The sequence below is a fragment of the Balearica regulorum genome, chromosome 2, assembly GCF_011004875.1.
Source record: "Balearica regulorum gibbericeps isolate bBalReg1 chromosome 2, bBalReg1.pri, whole genome shotgun sequence".
In the NCBI taxonomy this organism is placed as follows: Eukaryota; Metazoa; Chordata; class Aves; order Gruiformes; family Gruidae; genus Balearica; species Balearica regulorum.
Window position 1 is genome coordinate 116,629,311 of NC_046185.1, and position 24,971 is coordinate 116,654,281.

The window sequence follows — 24,971 nt, forward strand, 5'->3', positions numbered from 1 at the left end:
TGGGCTTCTCTGCTGCTGAGTTCTGGTTAACCCAGGCCCAAGGGTCTGAGAGCTGTTCTGGAGTAAAAGGCCACAGGCTCAGGATTTGTTCTTTATTTGTTGGCTGTCCTGGAAAGGATGCTGGTGGACTAGATGTGTAAAAGCTCCTTCTTTTTCTTTTCTTTTCTTTTTTTTTTTTTTTTTTTTTTTTGGAAGTGGGGAGAGATATTTCTTTGGAGATGGAAATGAAAGAGTGCTAGGAAGAGATTTTTCTTTTAGTTTAAGTCTAGGACACATATAGTCATGTCAAAGATTGCACAGGGAAAACTACTTTGATATTTCCCCTCCTCAGTCTGTTTAATACTACAAATGGGTTACATTGGAGCTGCTGCAGCTTAAGATTTTTGTCGGTTAAATATGAGAGATGATTTCCTTATTTTGGAAATGACTTTATTTACTTTTGGAATTATCTTGCCCTTGCTTTCAGTTCATCACACATGGCAAAGCTCAAGCTCGGGGAGGTATTAAATATTCTTGAGAAGCTGAAGCTTCTGATTTGAAATCTTGTAGTGCTCATCTGGAAGAGTGGATGACCTTTTCTTTTCAGCCTCCCCATTTTCAATATCTATTGTCTTGACTTGCATCTTCCTTCATCCTGACTTGTGTAATCTGTTACAGAAAGAAAACCTCTGAGGGAAGGTGTTGGGGTTTGGAAACTGGCAACAGAGTCTGTGCCTGACTTGCTGGTGGAGCTGCTGATGGGAGAATTTTCTCATTGGAAAGCAAAGGGAATGGTTCCCATGTACTGTAATACCTCACAAAGATGTACTTTGACGTATGTATATTAGGTTGCCTCCCAGGTGGTATGCAAATATTTGTCGATGATGTATTATTATTCAGTGATTCCTGAAGTTGATCTTCTAATGACTAGGTAATTACTGGAAAGTGTTGTCTTGTGTACCTAATCAAGAGACTGGTAATATAATGAAGTAAAACTTCTCTATGGTGGAAGTATATTTAATGATTGTTGGGACTCACTAGGTAAAATTATTTTATGTATGTTGTTGCAAATTTGTCATTAGTTTTATGTTTACTTTTTTTAACTCCATGTGTTTTCTTTTTTAATGGATATGTTCACTTTCTAAAATAAAAATGTTAAAACATGGGTAATGCATTATGGTATTTTGTTGCATTATCAACTGAAAATCCATGTGTACCACTTTTATTTCTTGTGGGGTAACGAGGAGTCCAGTTTGCCTAGCTTTTGTGCAAAATGTGTTACAGTGCTGTTTGGCTGCCTGTAGGGATGCAGTGGTGGTGGAACATCATTTCTTTGTTGCGTGTGTGGTATCAGAAGGATGCAAGGAGCTTTTTGAAGTAACGTAGTTCCCACTCCTGTACTGGTGGTGGCTGTTCTTCAGGTTCAAGGAGGAAACTGAAGTGAAGCCTTTGCAAACAAACACTACTGTTACCCCAGTAGTAAAAGGCAGTCAATTGTTCATTTTAACTGTGTAAGGTATGTATTTTCAGATACAGATCTTAAGTGTTAACTGATTCTTTAACTGATGCTTGATCAAAAAAGTTTTAGATAACACCTAATTCCTACCTGAAGTGGAATGAATGTAAGTGTTGTTACTTTACTTAAAACCTAATGGCTATATATGAGCAACCTGCACAGTGAATATTAAGTACCAACATTTTTTCACATGTTCACTTATGCATATGGACTGTATTGCTTTGTAATATTTCCATTGCTGTGAAATAGAAGCACAGTGGGTAGAAGAGGGGATGGGCTGTGGTCTAACTCCTCTGATCACAGCTGTTTCTTGAGCCAGTACTGACTGTTTCTGTTTGCAGGATTTTTCCATGAAAGGAACAAACCAAAAGCCAGTCCTCAAAGCATTAAAACAGCCAGTCTCAACAACTCAGTAAGCTAACAGCAGGGACTTGTAAGCTGCTGCTGCCAAACTCAAAGCCATGAGCTTGATGAGCCCTGGATAGCACAGCAGATGGATAGTGATGTTCAACACTGCTTAGGGCTGTGTGGATGTAGGATTTTGCTTAGCTTTGTGTTTGGGACACTGCAAGTGGGTTGGAAGATCATTTATTAAAAGTGGGCTTGAGCTATTAACATGATCACTTGCTTAGTTGTCCTGGTAGAGTTGAGGCTACAGCACTGAATAAAGTACATTCTGGGGAGGTACTACAGGGGGAAAGGAGAGGAAGAGAAGGAAATGAAAGTGATACTACTGAAATCTGCAAGAGCTACAGTTCAGCAGCTGTTCTGAAAATACTTTCACAGCTATTTTATTTCACTTAAAGCTTGATAGCAACTAAACAGCAAAATCATCACCTGCCTTTTTGCTCCAAATAACAGTTCTGTAAATAAGCGTGTGACAAAGATAAGGCATTTCTATTCTGTGCTATTTCTAAAATTCTCTTCTGTGGCTGCTGAATGAAAAGAATAAGCCAGGATCAAGTCTGTTCAGTAGTCCAGAGCTGTTTCAGCAGATGCAGGTAAGAATAAATCATTAGAAGAAAAAACATAAATCAAACCCAGTCACTTAATGGTGGAATGTTCCTAACTAAATATTCAACTCAATGAGAAAAACACATCTAGGATATCTGAACAGGTTCTGTGAGATGTTCCATAGACAGTTTTTCATGTTTAATATCAAATAAATTTGATATATTAGCCTTTACCTATGATTTGGATTTAGAAGAGTGATACAGCAGTATGCTGAAATTACCAGACAAGCACACTATAGCAAGGGCAATATACAGCAGAATCACAATACAAATGTGATTCCATTACCCGTCCCTCTGTGCTCCACCATCTGGACACTGGGTGCTCTCCACTGCCAGCAAGTAATATGTCGGTCAAGTCCAGCTCCAGCCAGTTGTTCACTTCACATTTCATTTTCTTGGTTGCGCAGTTGTTGTTATACTCTGTGCAGTCACTTCCCCCTTGCTGGTCTGGCTGACTCAGGAAGATGGAACTCCAGTAGTTACCTTAGTGACAGTATTGCCAGAGGGGGACAGTACAAGGAAGAAGACACATTCATGCTCCTCTCCCTCAAGATTCCAGCTTTATCCTCTGAGTAAAACAGAACCTATCATGAATGTGTTTTTAGGTGTGCACCAGTTTGTACAAATAACAACTTGCTCAACATCTCTCAAAAACTTTATATAGGTCAGGCAGGTTAGCAAGCTGCAAAATGTTGCCATCTTCTGAGAAGTGTTTAGGAGGTAAAAGGTGAGTCCTAAAAGCTTTGTAAAGTACATGTTCCACAGTCCACTTCCATGTTGTTGAACCAGAGTCAGAATCTTCATCCTAAAATACAGAAGGAAAAAAGGCAATTAAATTCTCTTAAGGAGTGCTATCCTCTAGTAACTATTATGTTAGACTACACTAATTGTAAAATTCTGCTAGTGTTAGAGAAGTTCCATTTTATACAATCAAGTCAATTTTAAGCTGTGGCAAATCACTTGCCGAATGATTAAGCAGATACTTGGACACAAGCAGACTAAACTTTTAATTTATATGCATCCTTATTCTTCTGTAGAAATTCATCATGGCTCAGCAGGTTAAAATAAATCACACAGAGGCCAAGGACTGTTGTAGTATTAAATATACTGTGATACCCAAAGTTAAAAGGTTCTCTTAATACATATAGTACTTCAGAAAATATAAGTTACAGACTTTCAGAATCTTGCCACGCTGCTACCTGATTCACTTCACTGAAAGCAGAGTCAGGACTAGAAGTCTATAGTTTAAAAAAGTTGTTTCCTGTGTGGTGTTAGTTGTTTGTTCACATGACTAGTTACATGTTCTTGTACCTGTGAGTTTGTCAAGTTGGCTTCATCTATTAAATATTGCTTTCTAATGGAGTAGAACATAGCTAATTCTTTACTTAGGCTTTCAAAACATTCCTTTTCTTCATCCCAGTTTACCTGTTACAAGAAAGAGAAGACATTTAGTAGACTCCGGAGAGCAGTCAGAGACTTGATAGAAATTCTCAATATGGAAAAGTCATAACAACACTTCGGCTATTTTTGTGCTGATAAGGTAAGGCATAGAACAAAAGAAAAAGGTAGAAATGCAGGCTTTCAAATCAAAATGTATTCTCATTCAATCAGTAGTTAAGAATGCAGAGGCAAAGCACAACTAGTCAGTAACAATAGTAAAAGCAGCAGGAGCATGTAACAGTACATTTAACCAATTCCAGCCTTAATTCATTCTTTCCTGAATAGAAGTAGTTACTTGTGACTGAATACAGTCATTGAGAGATTATACCTCTGTGGCCAAGCGAAGGATAAACATCGGCAGTCCTTCCAGCGGCGGAACATAGTTGTCTATCAGAAGTGGTAACCCAATTAGGTTTCCTTCCTGCAAGGCAACACTGCTGCTTCAGTAACAAAACAAAGTTTGTTCTTGCAGTAAATGCACCAAAAAACTGTTACCTGTTGTAAGACTGACTCTTACCAAACTTAGTGAGCCTTAAGGGTATCTGAAGTTAGAATGTTTTAAAGCCTGATGCCAGGCAGAGGGTTAGGGGTGGTGTTTAACTTCACAAGGCCTGGATTTAAACCACTCAGGGAAACCCAAATTCAGCTTCCTCCTCTACCTCTAGCCACTGACTACATGCATCTCGCTTCCTAGGAGAGTACCCGAGTGAAGTGTCTGGGTTATACGCTCATCGATGAAGCTGTCTGGTTTTGTGTAGAGTAAGGGATGCATTAGACCACACACACAAAAAAAGACTCAGAAAGCAACGGTGATGCTGTAGCCTGACCTGGCTAGGGAGCTGGGTAAAGCCACACACCTTGTTTGGATAAGAGCATTGGTCTGCATTCTAGTTACAGAAACACTAAATTATTTGGTAACTAATTAAATATAAGCTTCTTTGTGTAGCCCCCTTGTAAAAGCAGCATAAGTCCTGAGTATTTTTAATGAAAGGAGTGAGCCACCTAAAGCTTACTAAGCCCCATCTCCAGTAAGTAGCACAAGATAACTACTGTAGTTATCCATTATCAACACGTAACACCATTTGTTTACTGTCAGAAGTGATAACAGCAGTCACCTCATCAATTTCAAGAGAAAAATAATCTTTCAACATCTCAGTCTTCTTTTTCAGAAACTCCACAATGTACTCAGCAAGCCCTTCTTTTGGGCCATCTTCTTCTGTCCAGCCACTTTCAGGATCCTCTAAAGCAAGCATTGAAAGCTCATATAAAGGAGCTGGCTCCTAAAAATGGAGAAGGCAAAACTGTTGTTAATGATCAACACAGTCTATTGAAAAATCAATGGATTCTTCCTTCACATATAAACTAATTGTAATATATCATTCCTGGCCTGCAGATCAAACTGTTCTGCTTATCATAACCAGTCTAAAAAGTAGGAATTTCTTTCTGATGTGATTCTGTGCCATTCACAATCACTGCAAAGTGGCATAATATTTACAGGATAAGCACTAGCAGTCAGTATATTATTTATCCCAATGTAACAGGCAACAGCAAAACTTGGTGAATATCTAGAAGTGACACTAGTAAGAGGCAGGATGACAACTTACAGTAGTAGCTACAAAATTACTGAGTTTTCTCTACATTCTATTATTGTAAAAGAAACAAAACATTGCTCTTCTGGACAAAAACCAACCTGTCCAAATTTGAAAGGACAGGCTTACTGTAACTAAATTAAAAATATTTTTATCTGGAATATAATGTAAAATTATACTTACAGACAACCTTAAGACTCCAAAGTTTGCAAAGTCATAAACAAGTATCTGGTAGAAGAGTTCTTGGCTAAATTGAAGTACAAAAATCAGTTACATTGACAAGATCACCTATCTCCAAATTACCATAATTAAGAGGTGAAAGTAAGGGTCATCTTGGAAATATCAGATGTACACATCCATTCATATTAACAAAAATCTTACTTTAACTAACAGTTTAAGATTCACACACACTATACAGACATTTGCAATTAAATCTGTTACATGGTTTCTGACATCACCCACGTTGGTGCAGAAGTGTCATGTACTCAAGCATGCAGCCACTAACAATTTATTCCCAGATACCTTATATTTCAACCTCTTTACTCCTTTGCTGCACTCCAAGAAACACACAGGATCTTGGAAATTGATAGACATGTCTAATTTTAAGTATATTCTCATATTTGTTACCAAATTTATGTAGCTGGCCCAGTAAGAGTGCATGTGCAAAAAAATAGAAGCTTTGTGTTATGATCATGTCCTGCAGCTTCTCAACGCAACTGGACACATCATTTTACATGACTTTTCCAAAGCCTCTGCTTGCTCATCTTTATAGAGTGTGCTGTAGACAAGTTGCTGCAGTAGAAAATCCTGAAGCAAGTAAAACGTCATTGCTGTCCCCCAGTCTGTGAGCACACAATACAATAGCTGGCATTACACCGATTCCCTGCAACTTTTCCCAAGCACACCAGACTTGTTTCCACTGTTCTGAACTGACTGCTTCATCTTTAGCCTCATGACTTTTCAGATAAGCAACAAGAAAAATCATGTTGTTTCTTCTGTCATTTCCTTCCTCCTGCTAATTAGCTTGGAAATCGGTACTTATTTCAACTGCCAACAAGTCTAACGGCTTCTTTACCTGAGTTTTGTTGTATTGAGAAGATACAGTTTTGTCTGATATTGCACCAGAGCCCACTGAGGACTGACACAGCCAACAAAGGAGTGATCATGGAGCATCTCCTGGAGATCTGAAACAATTGAGGGGGTGGGGAAAAAACCAAATGTAATTTCAGGTTTGCAGCCCTGCCTTAATATATTTAGTTGAGCGGTTCATGTCTCTTTGTTTTAAAGTCTCAGGTTACTGGTCAGTCACTACAACACACTTGCTTCTACTTATAGGCCTGTACTACCAGTTATCAACATATTTTGAAATCTTAATCATATCTATCTCATCCCAGCCAAAACCGGCATATGTGCATACACATATATATATATTAAAGCATAAGTGAGAATAGTTATGTACACTACCCAAATTCCACTGTTACCTTTTCCAAGAGAATAGTATTTCTTTCTTATAAGAGGCTCCTGTAGGTATTTCTTACAGATGTGAGGACAAGACAGAAGCTCAAGCAGCTGCACAAGTTCCACCACATGTTTTGAGACATTTTTGGACATTTTATGGCTCACAGACAACTGTTCCATTCCAGTATTTAAACAGTGACAATCAGATAAGCAATTACCAGCTCAGAATTACCAGCCTAATGCAAAATTTTTTTCTGGAGCACAAGTGTAAGTACATGCTTTCTAAAGATCAAGATTTTTAGTAATTTATAAAATTTATTTTAGGTGTCCGTTAGTCTAGCCATTTTAGCTGTGGAGCTTCCCCAATTCTGACTACCAGAAAAATCAAGATAAATTCAACAAAAACCCAAGAACATGAGATTTCCAACATTAAGACTGAATAATACAGGCTACATGACTCAATATGATTCTGAAGGCAAGTGAAAGAGTTAAGAGGGGAACAACCCTAGGAAGAATTAAACCTTTTACCTTTTTCTAGAACAACTCTTACCACAGAAGATAGAATAGTATTTCACCAGTCTCATCACTTCATATAAGTAGGACAGATGCAAATGAAAATAAAAAGCAAAAGCAGTAAATAAAAACTATGATTATCAAGGCTGTCCCAGTTGACTTCAATTGTGCAACTAAGCAAAATTTTTGTAGTGACTATATCATAGCTGCCACTTCTGTTGGAAAATTACAAAATAAACTTAGCTTTTCAAGCTGTGATTTTATAGTGTTATTAGTTATGATGCAAGTTAAGGTTTGCAAGCTATTTAGGATGCATAAAACTTTTATCAACTAACAAGATAGACTAAAGTTTAAAACACTCCTCCAGCATGGCTCTGTATGGCAGCACTTTGGCCCTTGATGTCTAACAAGCGTTTTTGTTAAAAGCTCGCTTAGCGGCACAGTGAGCTGACTGGGCCACCTTTTAAATATCTTTTTCCTCAGCAGTTCAAACAAATCATATTTAAGTTGGTGGAATAACAATCATCTTGAAGCAAAAGGCTTGCTTACTTGCATGTGCCTGGTTATTAATTTCTTCCTGGAGTGTCAATATACTGGTCAAGTTGATAATTCTTCTTCTAGGGGTGCAGGCAGCAGTCATGTCCTTTCTTGTCTCGCCTTTCTCCATTTGCATGTCCACATCTTCCCGTGGCCTCTTTCTGCAATACCAAAACAAAAAGGAATTATGGTCAATTCTCTTATCGCTTAGGCAAAACACACACGCAACAGATGGACCGCTCAAGTCATGTGCTGTACGTTAACACAGGAAATGCAAATTTTTCCAAAGCCTCCCAGAAAGAAAGGCTGGCTTAGTTCACTTCCAAGGCACAATTTGTTAGGAAAAGGTAGTTCATAAGAGAATTTACAACTCTCAAATATCAATCACATCAGACATCTGTTGTTTAAGCACCAAGACAACTGTGCTCTAAAAGACAGATAAAAAAAGTGTTGGTATTTCTAATGATTTTGTTCATGATCATTTTTCTGTAATACTGTAGGGGGTGGGGGGGGGAAATCAGATTCCCTGAGAAAACTTCAGCCTCTCAGAACAGCTCCTGCAGGAGCTATGAAAAGATTACAGCGCTTTTATCTTTACTAGGGTAATGGAGTTTCTAAACATAGTTTCTCTCTTTCTATCCTGTCACAAAAGGAGGGCTTCCAAATACAGACAGACCAGTATGATCTCCCTAAACTAAAGTTAATGTCATTATTTATACTGTTTCCTGCCTTTCAGTATGCATGGAAATCCCATTCCAGTTACAAATTTTATCACGAGCTATGTAATTTACAGTTCACAGAAGAAGTTTAAGTTCTCATCAAAATGCCATGGAAAGTTATTCCAAGAAAGTTTTTCCTTATGACAAAGCGGAAGTGCAAAGAGATCTGAAAAATCTTCAGTTTCAGGGCCATGCCATGAAATAAATAGGTGGCCTTGCATGACCTCAGGCAAGATGAGGCTTACCGAGGAGGCACTGTCTCAGGAGACGAGCGTCCACTCTCACTCAGCTCCCCAGGCATCGCAGTGTCCTCCTGAATATCAACCACTTCAACTAGATCACTGACGTCTTCCATTTCAGCATCCTGTGGCCTGACCGCACCCTCCGGAGGTCCTGCGTTAACCTCTGTCATCACTTCAGTGGGGCCTGTACTTAGGGGGTTGTTCACTGGCTGAAGAAAAGCATCCAATTTCTGCTCTCGGGAATCAGTGCGGACCATCTGATGCGCGTAAACTTTATCACCGTTTCCTTTGGTAGCTGCAGAAGAGTTTGCTGCTGATTTTACAACCTCGCTGGACGAACAGTCATTCCCTGGAAGCAGCGTCTTTGTTCAGATATGGGGAAGTAAAGAGAAGAGATTCAGCAACACGAAGAGACCCACAAAGATCAGCCACATTTCTCACAGCATCTTACTGCTCAGAAGCAAGGAACTTTCAAGCCCCACAAACAGCATCAACTACTTAAAGAGGCTGCCAATTTTGCACTTGCTATACACATAGCATGAACGTCACCATCTGGGCAGTTAGCGAAATCATTTGTTAGCATTCCCTTGTCTCAGAGGAAATCTTTTATTAAAAAAATCCTTGAGCTTTTTTATGTTAAAGATTATAATTCTTATTCCCTGTTCTTTATATAGAGAGATTAGGAAATATTTTTCCTGAATTTTTTTTCATTTAGGTTAAATCCAAAGTGTTGTCAAATACATAGAACAACCAATTTCCTCAGTCACACGCATTTCACATAAACCAAGGCAAAATAAAAACAATTTACCACATGTGAAGGCTAATATACTTGTAAAATAAAAGAGACTGAACAGATACTTGACAGAAAAATATGTTTCATGTACTTTTTCTCCAGTAAATTCACTGCTGCATTGTTAACATCAGTATATTAAGGCAATTTCATCCCTGAAACAGAGCAAAGATCTCAAGCTACCAGTATAACATTGATGACTATCAATCACTGTATAAATTGTACTACTGAACTGAGTAAATGTATCCACAACAGTTAAAATAGCACAGACCTGTGGTTGCTTGAAACGTGTATTCTCACCTGAGTGAAGTACATCCTTGAAGAATTAGACCCCAACAACTTGCTTTCTACGTGTTGTTGCACACGCTCCAGAATACTGTCTTCATGAAGGAAATGGACCTCATGTTTTGTAGGGTGCACGTTCACATCTACATTCTGGGGGGCTATTTCTAAGCTGGAAAACATTTTTAAAAGAAGTTAACCTAAAACGTCCCATGGATGACAGAGAGGGCACAAATTGGTTCAGTACAAAGTTTGTCAGACTTTGGGCCATTACTCCACACAGAGAAGCCAAAATAGTCCTGTAGTCTCCTAATGTTATACAAACAAATCTGACTGTAGTGTATTAAGAAATAATTACTCTGAAGAACTCTATTTCAAACTCACCAAAATCAGCTTACAAAGGTAAGCTTAAACCAAACTCTGCATTGTACTACTACAAAACAGTTTTTAGAAATATCTTTTACTTGCAGTGTCTCATGAGTTAATGACTTCTTATGCCCTGTCATTTAGCAATAATCCCAAGCAGGAATTCAATTAAATCCTGCAATGCAAGAACTTTATTGTTAGAAAGCACTGGATATCAATAAGTTTTACTGGTGAATGGCGAGATTTAATTCTTTAGCAATTACAAAGCCAGGTTTTCCATTCTATGTCATATTCTCCAATTTTTAAAGCACAGTTTCTGTTCAATTTTAGCTATTACTTGACTTTAAAAAAAAAATATTTATTTCCTATAAGTAGTATGCAATTCACTTCTTTTTGTTGCATTAGCATACCAAGAACAGTGTTAAAAATACAAATACAAATCCCAGCAAGATAAAATGTTAATGAGTTTGCAATAAGTGATCTGGCTGGTCCTAAATGCTCTTCTATATCCCTAGCATCTCATCTTCCTAAGTGAAGAGCATCCACAATATCAAAGGACTTAAGCTGGAATTACAGACACTCACTACTTCTGAAAATAAGGCCCCTCTTCTTAAGATTTCTTTAATGTGATTTAATTATCTCCCATCTGGCAAATGAGTACCTCAGAGCAATGCTTAACACTACTATCAGGAACTTAAGTGTCCTTCTAAACCTATTCACCCTAGTTACGTCCTACGAGATAGTATCAAAAGGCCACTTCTACCTATTACTTTACCTTAAGTATAGGAATGGATGCGTACTTTTTGGCAAATAAGCAGCGTACACAGTTTCTATGGCTTTCCGCAAAGCGGCTGACTCTACCAATCGATCTGAAACACAGAACAAAATGCTATGTTCAACAAGCCCCACTGAAATACACTGCACAGCGTCCAACTACTCCTTCAGATCAACATCTTCATGCTTTGTATCTTCAAAGGGCATCCATTATACCCATTTTTTCCCCTAAGGCCTATTTACTCTTCATACAAAACCAAGAACAGACAATATCTTCCTAGTACGTTTTATATTTAGAAGTACTTTTTTCCCCCACAAATACTGAAATAACCAGACTACTTTTTCATGATTTCTTACAGTCAAGGTGTGCCAATGTTGCTACAGAATTGAGAGACCACTCTGTATAAGTTGGCAGGACACAGTCATAACTTTGATACTCTGCAGGCTTGAGTTTCTTTAGGCCTAGTCATAGCTGCTTTCTGCTATTCAGAGTGCAAAACATGATACACATTACATATGGAAAAACACCTTAAGCTCTACAATTAACTGCAATACTTACTCTTCAATGTTTTTAAGAATGCTCATGCATTTTGTAGTTAGCAAGTTTTGTTCTTCTGATTATTATGTAAGCAACATATGATTGTACAACATGCTTGTTTTTTTAAACTTACGGTTTATGAAGAGTAAAAATATACATTTCTTCACAGAGTAGTTTGCATTCGTGATGTAGCCCTTCATTTTAAAGGCCAGATTTGCATCTTCACAGCCTACTTCTATCAGTTCCCTATTGACAGTTTGACAAAAAACACACAAAAAAATAATTTTTCTGTTGATGCAAATTTCAAACAGCACTCACATACTACCTTCTATTTATATCACAGTTAATGAAAACATTAGAATTACCCGAGAATTCAAGCATTCATTGCTGAGTCACAAAAATTATTTAACCTCAGCTGCACTGTTTCTTCTTTCTAAGTAAATGTAAAATAGTAATAAAGTATGATTGGAGTCTGTAAAACTATCCATAGTATCTTTTTAATATCTTAACATATCACAGCAGCCATGATATTATAACCTTCTATTGATAATTCTAATATGGATTTCACCATTTAAGTCATTGACAGTGATAGACAAGGACTCCTCAAAGTTGTCAGCAGCCAGGGAAGAACATTGCTTTTCTTGAACTACCCTGTCCACTTTCGCCAGTCTAATATTTATTGGTGGACTGTTCGGAAGTCATGAAAATGTAAACATTTTTTTTTCTTGCTCATGCATACAGATCCTAACATTAACAATTTTCATAATAGTTTTTATAATTTTCAAGGAAATCCACTTTGATAGTTGGTAAGCAGAGCTCTAGCAAGGCATTGTGCTACTTCTAAAGTTAACATAGAAAAGACTTACGGGCTACTTATTTTCAATTCAACTTCAATATATACTGAGTGCCATTTTTATTTGTGTTCATTTTTTAAGTCAAAATAAGCTAGACTAAACACCATCATAAATTGGGTAAAAAGTTTCACTTCAAAACATCTGATCAAAACATTTAAGTTGAAATGGACAATTTATTCAGAACTGTACAAAGGAAGAATTGTATCAAAAAAGCATTAGCAGTAGACGCATGAAACACACATAGCAAAGAAATACAAACAACACTGCAAATCTTATCACTAAGCAGCCTCTCCTGTTTGCTGCATTTCATAAAGGCATTTCCATGTACTAAAAATTACATTCCTTACACATGAAGTGTGACTTTAGTAACTGAATCAAATTGACATATTTATAGGACAAATCCATTCTGCAAGTTCATTCAATGAATTCTTCACAGCTGAATGTCTTATAAAGAGAGAGTATTTTCCCTAAAGTGACAGATACATTTTCAAAAGATGATTGGTTTTATTTGTTTTCAACTTTTCTGCCTGGTTTACTCAGCCTCAGCTAACATAGCTTTTGTCAAAATATTAAACCATAATATTTCAGAAAAACAAATTTGAGGATACTTCAACATTTGTCAGACAGCAGACTGTGGTAAGAAGTGGTAATATTTTCATGGCATAGGAAGAGGGTAGGAACTTGTAGAGAACACAGGTGCAGCTTGCTCTTTTTAAATGAGCACACTGAAAGTTACAAACAGATGGTTCCCCTTAAGTAGATTAAAGGAACAGCTTTACAACTTGCCTCTTTACTAAAAAAAAATAAAAAAAAAAATCACACATTCTGCAAGACAAGGGAGAGCTCTATTATTGCAACACTCCCTTTTCTCTGTAATTCACCTTGATGGAAGCAGGAAAAGTTAAACACAGCCTTTGTTCTTTAAGAGAGAAAGGAGGAGATTTACTAGAAAACTTTATGTCAAAAGGAAACTTGACATCAATGTACCTGCTAACAGCGTTTCCAAAGACAGACCTAATGTTGTCCACCGTTGAGGCATTTGATAAGGTTCTAACATCTGACACAGTATCACCTTGCTAAAGAGAGCAGAAACGAGTATCAATCAATTCACAGTTCTGACTGAAGTTTTAGAAATACATTCGACTGAACAATAACATTTCTAATACAAAGCCATGGGACATAGCATCATTATAACATTTTGTATTATTATTTACCTATTTGTGTTCAGAAAAATCACTAGATAGTAAATGGCACAGAATTACAAGATTTGCTAGATCACATCAGGTCCATTCAGGCTGGTAACTCCATTTTTGAAAGTGAGGAACATGAGCAGTTCAGTAAATAATTATCAAGAATGATACAGAATGAAGGTACTCCACCCCATACTCTTTCATGGAGTTACTAGTAACCAGAGCCTCCAAATAAGCTGAAACAGCTCATAAAACTAAAACAAAATAACACACAGAAAACTCAACTCCTCCCAAATATATTTTTGTCTTGTTTACTTTTAGCTAATGTGTTTTCTATACAAACTGCATCAACGTACACGTCAACATTTCAGTACGAGGGAAGGCTCTATACAATATTCCCATTGCAAAAGATGCAGTGCAAATTTTCTGGCATTTTCAGATACACGCGTTGTAACACACACATATATACAGACACACAGTAGAGTTATAAAGACTTTATTTACATACCTTTTTAACTGAAAAGCTGATGCCAGAGTTATGGATGGCATACCTGAAAAATAGGTGAACATAAGACTGCAATATGTGAAAGAAAATGTTCATTTCCCTGAATGCTGAAAAGGAGCTAGTAACGGGGGCAAACCACTTCCTGTTACACAGTAACGTGATTTGAGCCAAACTGCACTTTTGTAGAATAAACAGCTATAAAAATAGTTGTTTTCTATTTATAATTCACCTGTAACCATATGAAATTCAAGAATCAGCTTAGCTTATTTCTCAAAAAAACCTGATGAACTTCTATAGACCTGGTTAATTCAGTTTCATTGCATAGGTTTAACTAGAACAGCAGCAAAACTGCCTCAGTGTAACAGAATTAAGTCTCAGCTACTAGGGAGAAGGATCTGAAAAACAGCTGGCTCGCCCTTCTAACTTCCCCTAGGCAGATGGTTCAGCTGTCTGTGATCCCAGGGCTGAGTTCTGACACACTACAGCTGTGTAACCTTGGCTCCAGCTTCTAAGGAAGTGGCCAAGTTGTGAGAAAGAACACACGGTAGAACATTGCAAGATGAGAAACATAAAAATGCAGACAGAGGTTAGACTGTTGTGACCAGGACAGTTAATAACTCAAAAATTCAAGAGGAAAGGAAAAAACCCCAAAATGAAAAGATGTAAAATCCTAACAAAAAAACGCACCCCAGTGAGTTGGAAGCCAGTAACTCAGCGACACTTCAGATCAGCCTGTTCCCCAGAGCAGCAGGACCTGACCCTTCACCTCCTGACTGAAGTCTGCCTGGCCAGTAAAGACTCATTCAGGAAGCAGGCTAATGCTTAGCATACAGCCTTGCTACTCTTTGCTAGCTTTTGTGTTTAGTGAAAGCGTAAAGCAGTTATTTTGGTTAAATTGTGTAGATCCTGCTTGCAAAGCCTCTGCACATGGCAAAAGATGCACCAAAGGGACCCAGGAAGGGAACATTTGGTAGCTAAAGTGATACTTTTTTTTTTTAGGACATGACATCACCATTCAGCTTTTTCATATTCAGCCAAATCTCAACCTTCCTGCACAGTTTTTACTTGGATTCTATTCAGCCCAAGTTCATTGAGAGTTCACCCATTCAAGTCTCCAACTATTTGCTTGCTGGAATTCTTACTAACAACAGTCATAGACTGAATACTGTTTCTCCTTTGGATTTTCTGTATCAAGTTGGACTGTTATCTGCCACCATACACTAACAAGTAGTTAAAAAACTCCAAAACCAACAACAAAAAAAACACACCAAACACACATAAGCCAGTCCCTCTGAAAAACCCCAGTACTCCCCATGGCAGTATAGAAAATTGGAGCCTCCTATTTCAGTTTACCTGCTAACAACTTCTAGTATTTTTGCATATTCTTCATTTGGGTTTTTTAAAGCTTTCCTCCTTGTATTTACATTGTAAAAGAGATCTTCAACCTACAGAGAAAAACATCATAATTAAAAATAATTTTAAAAACCGCTTACTAGATAATTACTCTAAATCCATCTTCTTAATAGATACTACAAAATTTTCTGAGAATATTTTAGTTTATGAACTATCAACATTCAATTTATTCCTTACCTGCTTAGGTTCACCTAACAAAATGCAACTCCAGAGAAGTGTATGTTTTCACGTATTTTAGTACAGTATTTTTACCAATAATAGCAACAATTCTACAGCTCACTTTTTAGTGAAAATTATATACCTTCCGCTGCAGATGGCAATGGATTCCCTGATTACACTGTGTTTTAATGAAACGCAAATAACAGTTACATTAATAACTGTTCATAACTGTTCAATAGAACTGTTGCTGCAATCAAGGCTATTAATGTCATTATAACAGCAGCTTAAACTGTTCATTTTCACTATTTAAACAATATGCAAATTATATTTCTGCTATACTGAGAAAGGCAGAAATTTAAAGTTCAGCTTCATTTAAGACACAGTATCGTAAACATCGACATGTGAAGCTTGGTGGGTGTATGCTCCCATGCAAGACAAACACACACCTGCAGACTCCTAGGCCAGGCTTCCACTTTCCACCTTGCACTATGCAAGATGCACACTCCTTCCTATTTTCAGCTCCTTATTCATATTCCTAATGCCAATTTTAATCCCAACCCACATTCAAATCTTCGTATGATATATGAAAGATACGACTCCAAAACTAACAGCAGTTTTGTAGTTTCCCATGCCAACCCTCATCTTCCCACTCTGGCTTGTACAATGTAGACCACTCCTCCAAATTCTGAGCTTCTCGTAGCCTTAACTGTCCTTTGAGGCTTACAGCAGTCCAGAAGGATTCTAAAATATTTCTGATAGTAAACGGCTATACCATTCTCAGAAGGAAGGCCAAAAAAAAAAAAAAAACCAACGAAAAAACCCAAAACAAACCAAGACGATCTTCTGAAATTCACCTTGCTATCTTTGGTGAAGAAAACAAAACAAAAAACCCCAACAAAACCACACAACAACATCATTTGGAAGATATTCTACAAGGTGATACTGTTATGTACCTTACAATGTAACACAAACCAATAAGTGGTGCAAGCATAACGACCAGGGAACAGAAAAGGGACAAGAAAGGCACAAAAACCTACCATGATCTGAGTTCCTTGGTTTCCAGCACAGGGTTTCGGGGGGGCTTTAATTTTTCCATCACTGTAAGTAGCTCTAGGCAGAAAATAAAAATGAAAAGCTGTCAGACATATAGATTTACAGGGGTGCAGACACGGACAGATGACAACAAAAGGGAGAAGACAAAAGAAATCCCATCATCATCATCACACTCCTCCCAGCAAAGAACTTTGGACACTGACAATTAGCTGCAAACCTTCCACCTTGCTGCCAGAGGAAAACTGTCTTCATTGAACTTAGGACCCAGATGGGCAGTGGGAGAGTGGGAATGACAGCAGAGAAGAAGGGGCAGATAATGAGATATATGTTTCGAAATTGTATTACTGAGCCTTTGCCTGTAAAGACAGAATTACTGTATTTTATTTTTCTTTAACAGCTAGACCTGGACTAATAATAATTCTTCCACTAGACTTTACACTTCAGTTATATGTAAAGTCAAGAATTTCTTATTAGTTTAAGATCTATTTCCTTTTTGGCTGTAATGGGATTTTGATCATAATAGATTCCCAACCCACATAGGTCTTTCAGGAAGTTATACAGATGCGGAATTTCAAAGGGCATAGGTTTTTTGCCCTCTCACATACCCTACATACTTAATGCAAGAAAGACCATAGTCACACAATCTTTTGTAAAATCAAGACGCAAAGTTTCTCTTCCCCCCCACCTTTCTTTTCTTAAAAGTAGTTGAGAAGTTAATGGATGGGCTTGCTTATATTTAGAATAAGTTTTCAGAAGAATATTCAAAACCTTTTTTTTTTGGATAGGATTAGGCACCATACAAAAGCAAACTAAACTGTAAGTTCCTATGCTCACACTTATGAAATCTGCAAGATATGCTGTGTATATATATCATTTTGTCCTTGAATGAAGACAGAGACAAAAAGTTTACCCTATATTGGATGCTGAAGTATAATTCCCTTTAAGATTTCACAGACTGTTTAGCTAAAGCTTACCTTTAGAATCTGGACTAAAAATCACTGAAACTGTTTTCTCACATTCTGGGTCTTTTTTGTAACTACCCTAGAAACACTTAATTCCATACCCCAACTTCCTCCTTAGTAAGATCACTGAAAAGATAATTAAGTACCTCTGTTCATTATTACATTCAGCAGAAGTTACTTGGATAATAGGTAGCATACCTGTATGCACACTTTGCATCAGCTGTTTTAGTTGTTACCGTAACATGGGCAATATGACTGATGCTAGCCAATGCCTAGAGAAAGAGAAAGCATCTTTGTAAACCCTGCTCTGGATACCCCTGAGGGGCATCCACACTTTAAACAGCAATACTAAGTTTTGATATACCATTTGCAAGTCTTTAATAAAAATCCTTGTAAGAAAATTGCAGGTCAGTAAAACTTTAACAAATTTTAGTACCTATAACACCGACTTTTATCCAGGACCTTCTTTTGGCTTTTCTAACATTTCATTATCTCTGACAATGCAAGCAGCTAACCATGTAACATAACTAAAAGAAATATGCAAAGTTACTACAGTTGTGCTCTTTTCTTTCTTTCATGTTAACATAAAACAGCTGGGAGGTTTTAGCCATTACTTTCTCATCCCTGCTCAAGTTCTTCTCCCGACTGTAGGTAATATTATAAAGTTAGGTTACAATGATTTTCCTGGAAAACTCAAAGGATGTGTCTACACAGCCTACTGAAACCAGTCTCAGGACAAGACTCCACTGGCTGTGGGGCTAATTATGTTCAAAGTGCAGCAGGACCCAAGCAGTCTGCTCTTTGAAGCACAGAATGATCTATGTATCCGAGTACTGGCAACATAATTACACATCTTGTTGTCCATCTGGAGGAGAAAGCAGAACCCATCCTGGACTGTTCTTTCAGACAAGTTCAGACATACTAGTTCTCCATAGTTTTGGATGCGTGCTGGAAACAGTGTTGATAACACAGAGATGTTTTTGTTGTTGCTGAGCAGTGCTTACACAGAGCCAAGGCCTTTTCTGCTTCTTGCACTGCCCTGCCAGGGGAATGGCTGGGGGTGCACAAGGAGTTGGGAGGGGACACAGCCAGGACAGCTGACCCAAACTGACCAAAAGGATATTCCATACCATATGACATCATACTCAGTTTATAAGGGGCTTGGGTAAGAGGAAGGATGGGACCGGGCGGGAGCTGTTCGGAGTGATGGCATTTGTCTTCCCAAGTAACCGTTAGACATGATGGAGCCCTGCTTTCCTGGAGATGGCTGAACACCTGCCTGCCCATGGGAAGTGGTGAATGAATTCCTTGTTTCGCTTTGCTTGCGTGCATGGTTTTTGCTTTACTTATTAAACTGTCTTTATCTCAACCCATAAGTTTTCTCACTTTCACTCTTCTAATTCTCTCCCCCATCCTGACAAGGGGGAATCAGCGAGTGGCTGTGTGGTGCTCGGCTGCCGGCTGGGGTAAAACCATGACAAAACCCCACCGCAACAGTGTAACAACAAACAATGAACAGTTTCAAAACCTTGATGAAGAGCTTACCTCACCCCTAAAACCATATGTAGAAATACTAGCCAAGTCTTCAAATTTTTGCAGTTTACTCGTAGTAAATCTCTCACATACAATGTCAAGATCTTCTTTCTATGCGAAAGGGACAAGCGATAGTCACTCCAAGTTTTTTCAAGGTCAGAAACATTTATAAGTTGAAATAAATTTTAAAAGGTAGTACTAAACACCAGTGATATCTTGCATTGAATTTAAAAGTTAATCATGACTCTGTAGTTAAGGCTGTTACAGATAGTTTTGCAGACAGTTGCTAGGTACTACTAAGGATGACTATTGTATAGTCCAACCCCTGTGTTGGTTAATGTTTATCCAAACAATGTATTAAGATGTGATTGTCAAGAGGTAGAAGCGTAACTGATGAATTGTTAGTTTGATCAGCAGACCCTGAAGAACCACTCGAAATTACCAAAAGTACTGGGAAACTAGGGGAAAGGTAGTTCTGGCAGGGGGATCTGCAACCACCGACCCATGGGGCCCCTACCCAAATTATACCACTTACTCAAAATACAAAGGGGGAGAAAAGAACTGAGCATGCGTTCTAGTTTGCATACTAGACGAAGAAACCTAAACCAATCATTGTAACTGGGCGTGTACTACCTTGTAACATTTGTGTATAAATATGACAAGAGAACAAGGTGTGCTTGATTTGTAGAAATCCACCTAGCACCCAGGCCTGAATAAAAGTAGTACCTCTTCTGTGTATGTGAGAATTGGCTTATTGCACATCGGGCAACGAATCGGCTTTTCAGACAACACCAGCATACAGCTATAAACTTTGTTTACTCACTCTGATACCACAGCCGTTATCTTGGACCTGGATGAGCTTCAGACCACCTTCCTTAACTACTACCTGGATACTTGTAGATTTAGCATCCAAACTGCAGAAAACAAGAAAGCATTCTAGAGAACAGCAATTCCAGAGTATAAAGGACTACATGACTTAAACTGAATTTTAAATCATTCTCATAAAAGTGATAGTTTTTTTTCTACTCTAGTTGCCATTCATATTGGAATTTGTTATGTTTTAAATAAATCTTTACTGTCTCCTTCCCCCTTTTTTAAATGGCAGTGACATATTATTCTAAGTCACCATCCACAACAATTATGACAGACTTTCAAAAACTTCAAAAATTAAGGAAGAAGATGCTTAATCCAAGAACTAGACCTGCTCTCCCCACTACCGAAACCTACTGCAGACTCAGCAGTTTGCTTTTAAACAGCTCACACAGCTCACCACACTTACTAGTGAAAAGGTGGTGATTTTAATCCCAGACAGACTTTCTCTTCAGAACAAATAACCGAATTATTGACACTGAAAGCAAACGATTCACAGGCCTCTCAAACAACAACAAAACCAACCCAAACACAAATTTAGACAGTCTTTTTGAACAGAGTCGTACACCTGTGCCTGCAATACGAGCACACACGTATTACCCTTCCTCGTTACACAGAGCACCTCGTTACACGCCAGTGGCCTGGAAGCGGTGACAGCAGCCGCAGCGGCCCCAACGCCCTCAGTGAGCAAGGCCGGGTTGCGCCCCAGCGCCCGCGGCAGCCCCATACTCCCCGCCCAGCCGTTACCAGTTCTCTATCATCTCCTTGATGGCGTTCGCCGGTCTCTGGATGACCTCGCCGGCCGCGATGCGGTTCACCACGGCCTCATCCAGCCGCCGGATGACGCCGGCCATCAGTGCCGTGAGACGAGCCGCCGGGCGGGAAAAGGGCTCCTGAGGAGGGGAGGCCGGCTCCTCGGCCAGCCCCAGCTAACGGGCCCCTGAGGGGACAGGAGTGGGCGGGGGCTGCTGCAGGAGCGGGGGAGAACCCGGGGGGAGAGGGGGAACCAGAGGGCCCCCGCGGGAGACCGAACGGAGACCGGTGCGAGGAGCTGGCGATGCGGATGAGGGGGAGAGGGACGGGGGTGACCGCTTCGAGAGGGGCCGAGAGGAGGGGAAAGAAAAGGCCGCGCGCCCACGGCCCCGCTCCCGCCTCTCGCGCCAAACCGCCGCTTACCCGCCCCCCCGCCTCTTCGAGCGAGCGGCTCTCCGATTGGGCGATGCAAATGCCCATCACACGACCTCCTTCCTTTCCGCGGCAAAAATAAACACGGACGGGGGACCGGAAGGCAACGGGACCACGAGGCCTCGCTGCGATTGGCTGAGCGGCGCGGGGGCGGGGCGGGGGCGGGGCAGGGGCGGGGCACTGCAGGGGCGCGCAGCGAGGTGTGCGTGCGTGCGTGCGTGCGTGCGCCCTCCGCCGGGGAGCAGCGCGCCGCCTGGCGGCCGGAGGTTGCTCTGCCGCGCGGGGTTGCAGCCAGCGTGACGCCGCGCGTTGCGACGTAGGCATTGCACTACGTGGGGGCGGCGTGCCTCGTGACCGTGGCTGCGAGCGCGGTGGCAGTTGAGCGCCGTGGCGCGTGTTTGTGGTGGCAGTTCGGGCTGTGCCGTGTGTCTTACGACAGCAGCACGCGCGGCAGCGTATGGGTGACCACAGTGTGCGTTCTGCTGCGTGGTCGCAGTACGCTTCCCGGGATGTGTCTGATCACTGTTCCGCGTAGCGGCGTATGTCCGTACAATCTCAGCACAGGTTCTTACGCTGTGAGCTCAGGAAGTGCTCAGCAATGTAAAGCAGGTAATTATTTGTGGCGTGGCTGGAACCTGCCAGCGAGCCCCAAGCTTCGGGGTCTCCTGGGCGTTGGAGACGCTTGTCCCGCAGAGCTCTGGCTTTCTGTGCCAACCGCGCGTCGTGCTGGGTCTCGTGGTTGGAGTACGGCCAGTGAGACGAGGGACAGGAGGCCTCTTCCCCGCGGCCGGGGAAGGGACCGTAGCCACGATGCGATGAAACCTGTTGGCTCTGGCACTGATCCTGACCAGGGGATCGTTGCACGCGAAGGAGTTAGTGGACCACGTAAGAGTTAAACTGCTGCACACCCGGCGTGGCCTTCGGGCCTGTGTTGTGCCGCGCAAATCCCATGTCCCGCAGGACAGCCTCTGCTCACCGTGACGGAGGAGCCTCCGGGCAGCTCCCCCTCCGTACCAGCAATTACATCACCTGCACGGCCTTGCCCTTATCTAGGAATGCAGCAAGAAGTTCTCATGTGAGCATCCTTTCTGTTGGTAGAAATGATGAATCAAGTTGTTTTCACGCAAGTAAATCCTACAATAGCTTGAATGGCCAAAATGAGGTAACCCTTTCTTATGGACGGGGTCTGCACGGCACGCTGCACGTGCACTGGGGGCCCGTTTGATGCTGCGCAACTCGAGGTTCCCAGCATCAAAAGGCATGTAAGATTATCTGTACTATTCTCTCTTTGTTTATAGTGCCATCTCATACTGGATCGTAACGGACCAGCACCTCCTGGTGCAGAACAGTTCTTCGCAGCATTTCCCTCAGCACAGAAAGCTCCACTTCTCTCAGGCAAGCTGCAAACGGAGCTTCGGAGAGGCAGGAACTTCTCCATGAGGGCACTGTCACTGCAGTGCCTTGTCAGGGTGGTGTAGTGGGCGCGTCACTGTGTAAAACACCACAGTGTATTCGTGCCATTTATGAGTTGCTTTTAGCTGCAATGACAAGAAATCATTCCAGTTGAAGACGCTCTACCTAGCATCTACCTAGCACCGCTTCATCTAATGTAATGTAGTTTCAGCCACTTCTCATCCTCTACATGAACACCTGTCGTCATGTTTGGAATTGTACATTACATTTCAAAATGTTGACAGCAATGGATAAAGCAGTTTTCACTTTGCAGGGGAAAAAAAAAAACATGCCGAGAAGTATATCTTCACGGGTGTCACTTTAAACAAGAGGCTCATGGCCATGCCCTTGGCCGTGCCCTGGCCAAGGGCCTGAAGAAAATACAGACCCTGCAAGGAATGTGTGAAGCATGAAGCAAAACCATTTTTTTGTGAGTGTTAAGGATTGTGTGAAACATTTATTGGTGGTACCTCGGTATAAGGTGCTTTGCCATGCGAGGCCATTTTTGTCCACAGCACTGTCCAGGACGGTTGCTGTGAGGTGTCACTAATTCCTGTCCTTATGCACAGGTGCCTGCAGTACCCCCAGGCATGAAAGGTCTCCCCAGGAGCTACTTTTGAGGCTGACTTTGGGTTCCCCACTTGTCCTTGGCAAAACACCCTGGGCGGAGGCCAGCAGTCCTGCCATGCCACCTCCGCGGCCGTGCCTTCCTGAACCTTCTGGTTGCAGTGACGACTACCTGGGCCATGGTGCATTTTTGCTTTGACTCGCAGGAAGAGGTTCGGGACCTTGGTACAAGCCCCCCTGTTAGTGTGAGCGGGGCAGGTGGCAAAGGGTTAATAGACACAAAGAGAGGGCAACCTTGACCGTGCAGCGACCTGGGGAGCACGGGGAGCACTTGGCTTCAGAGCAGATGAATCTGGCTCTGCTCCAGCATCTGAACCAAGGGGAGGAATCTGGTTTTGGTGGCCTTGGGCAGCCTGCCACAAGCCTTACCCAGAGCAGCTGGGAAGGGGAGTGGGAGAGCTGAAAGCATCTGCTGGATCTTGGCGCACAGTCTGGGACAGAACACGTTTACTCAAACCCTTCCTTGTGTGCGTTGTTGCTGACAGCTATTTGCGCTGTCGGTATGTGCCCTAGACCAGCCAGGAGGAAAATTTCCACCTTTTATTATTTATACCTGCGTTATAGTTTGTGTCATACAGATGCAGTTCATTTTACTGGATGTTGCTTGCATGAAGCTTTAAAATCTTGCATGGTCTGTGCCAAGCTCCCAATTTCCATGTTGAAGCTGATGTGACTAAGTTTATTTCTCTGTTTGGCTGCGAGTAGCCATCAGAAGACTTTTTCATATTTGCATCACAACTGCTCCAGCTGGAGGTCAGCCTGGCCTGTTCATACCCTGCAAGCTTTGCTCTGACACATTCAAGCTTAAATTGTTGTTTTGTGTGACAATCCGTTGAAGAAGGGAAACATCAGTCACAACTTAATCCCTAAAAATAATTCACCAGAGAAGCCTGGTAGAGACATACATGTCATGGTGAAATACTTCTTTGTTTTTTAGATTTATTTTTTTTTACTAAGAAGATAAAGAATATATGAATTTGTTTTTATTAAATCAAATAAAAAATTATCTAGATTTCATTTTGAATAATTTAGGAAGTTATAACCAGTGTATTTGGATGCCAGGGCTCAGAAGTGGTGTCAGGGCAACAGAAGTGGTGAAGAATGAATGAAAAAAGCCTGTTGGAATCTTAATGCTTTTTAAGATCCCAAAGAGGAAAGCTGATATATTTAGCAGTCAATGCTAAGAAATTTCAAAAGGCAAGAATTAGTCTCTTAGAAAGACACAAAACTGAAACAGCCCCATAGTCATTAGAGAAATGTAGTGATTTTTTCCCCTGGAGACATACAGCACCATTTAATAAAAAAGAAAAAATAATGCAGTAGAACTACAATCTTATTAAATCTTTCTTACGGCTGAGAAGAGGTGGCCCAAGTGCCAGTCACAATATGGATTTTGAATTCTTTGATTTTTAT

General features: G+C 40.5%; 1 protein-coding gene across 3 annotated transcripts; it reads right to left on the reverse strand.

Annotated features, from left to right (window-relative positions):
* Positions 1-1,036: 1,036 nt before the first annotated feature.
* Positions 1,037-21,431, reverse strand: MLH1 (mutL homolog 1). Of its 3 annotated transcripts, XM_075745477.1 has the most exons (19): positions 21,042-21,286; positions 20,248-20,338; positions 19,437-19,535; positions 18,090-18,163; positions 16,914-16,986; positions 15,658-15,749; positions 14,308-14,350; positions 13,598-13,686; positions 11,890-12,002; positions 11,220-11,313; positions 10,097-10,250; positions 9,010-9,368; positions 8,058-8,206; positions 6,613-6,721; positions 5,721-5,784; positions 5,064-5,228; positions 4,277-4,369; positions 3,820-3,933; positions 1,037-3,313 (listed from the first exon to the last, which is right to left on the reverse strand). In XM_075745477.1, exons 1-19 carry the CDS (start codon positions 21,146-21,148, stop codon positions 3,146-3,148), a joined length of 2,250 nt encoding a protein of 749 aa, XP_075601592.1. In that variant the 5' UTR covers positions 21,149-21,286; the 3' UTR covers positions 1,037-3,145. The 3 variants fall into 3 exon arrangements, with proteins under 3 accessions (XP_075601592.1, XP_075601595.1, XP_075601593.1); XM_075745480.1 differs by lacking the exon at positions 11,220-11,313 and having other exon boundaries at positions 21,042-21,431; XM_075745478.1 differs by lacking the exons at positions 14,308-14,350; positions 15,658-15,749; positions 16,914-16,986; ... (2 more) ...; positions 20,248-20,338; positions 21,042-21,286 and having other exon boundaries at positions 11,245-11,313.
* Positions 21,432-24,971: the final 3,540 nt, after the last annotated feature.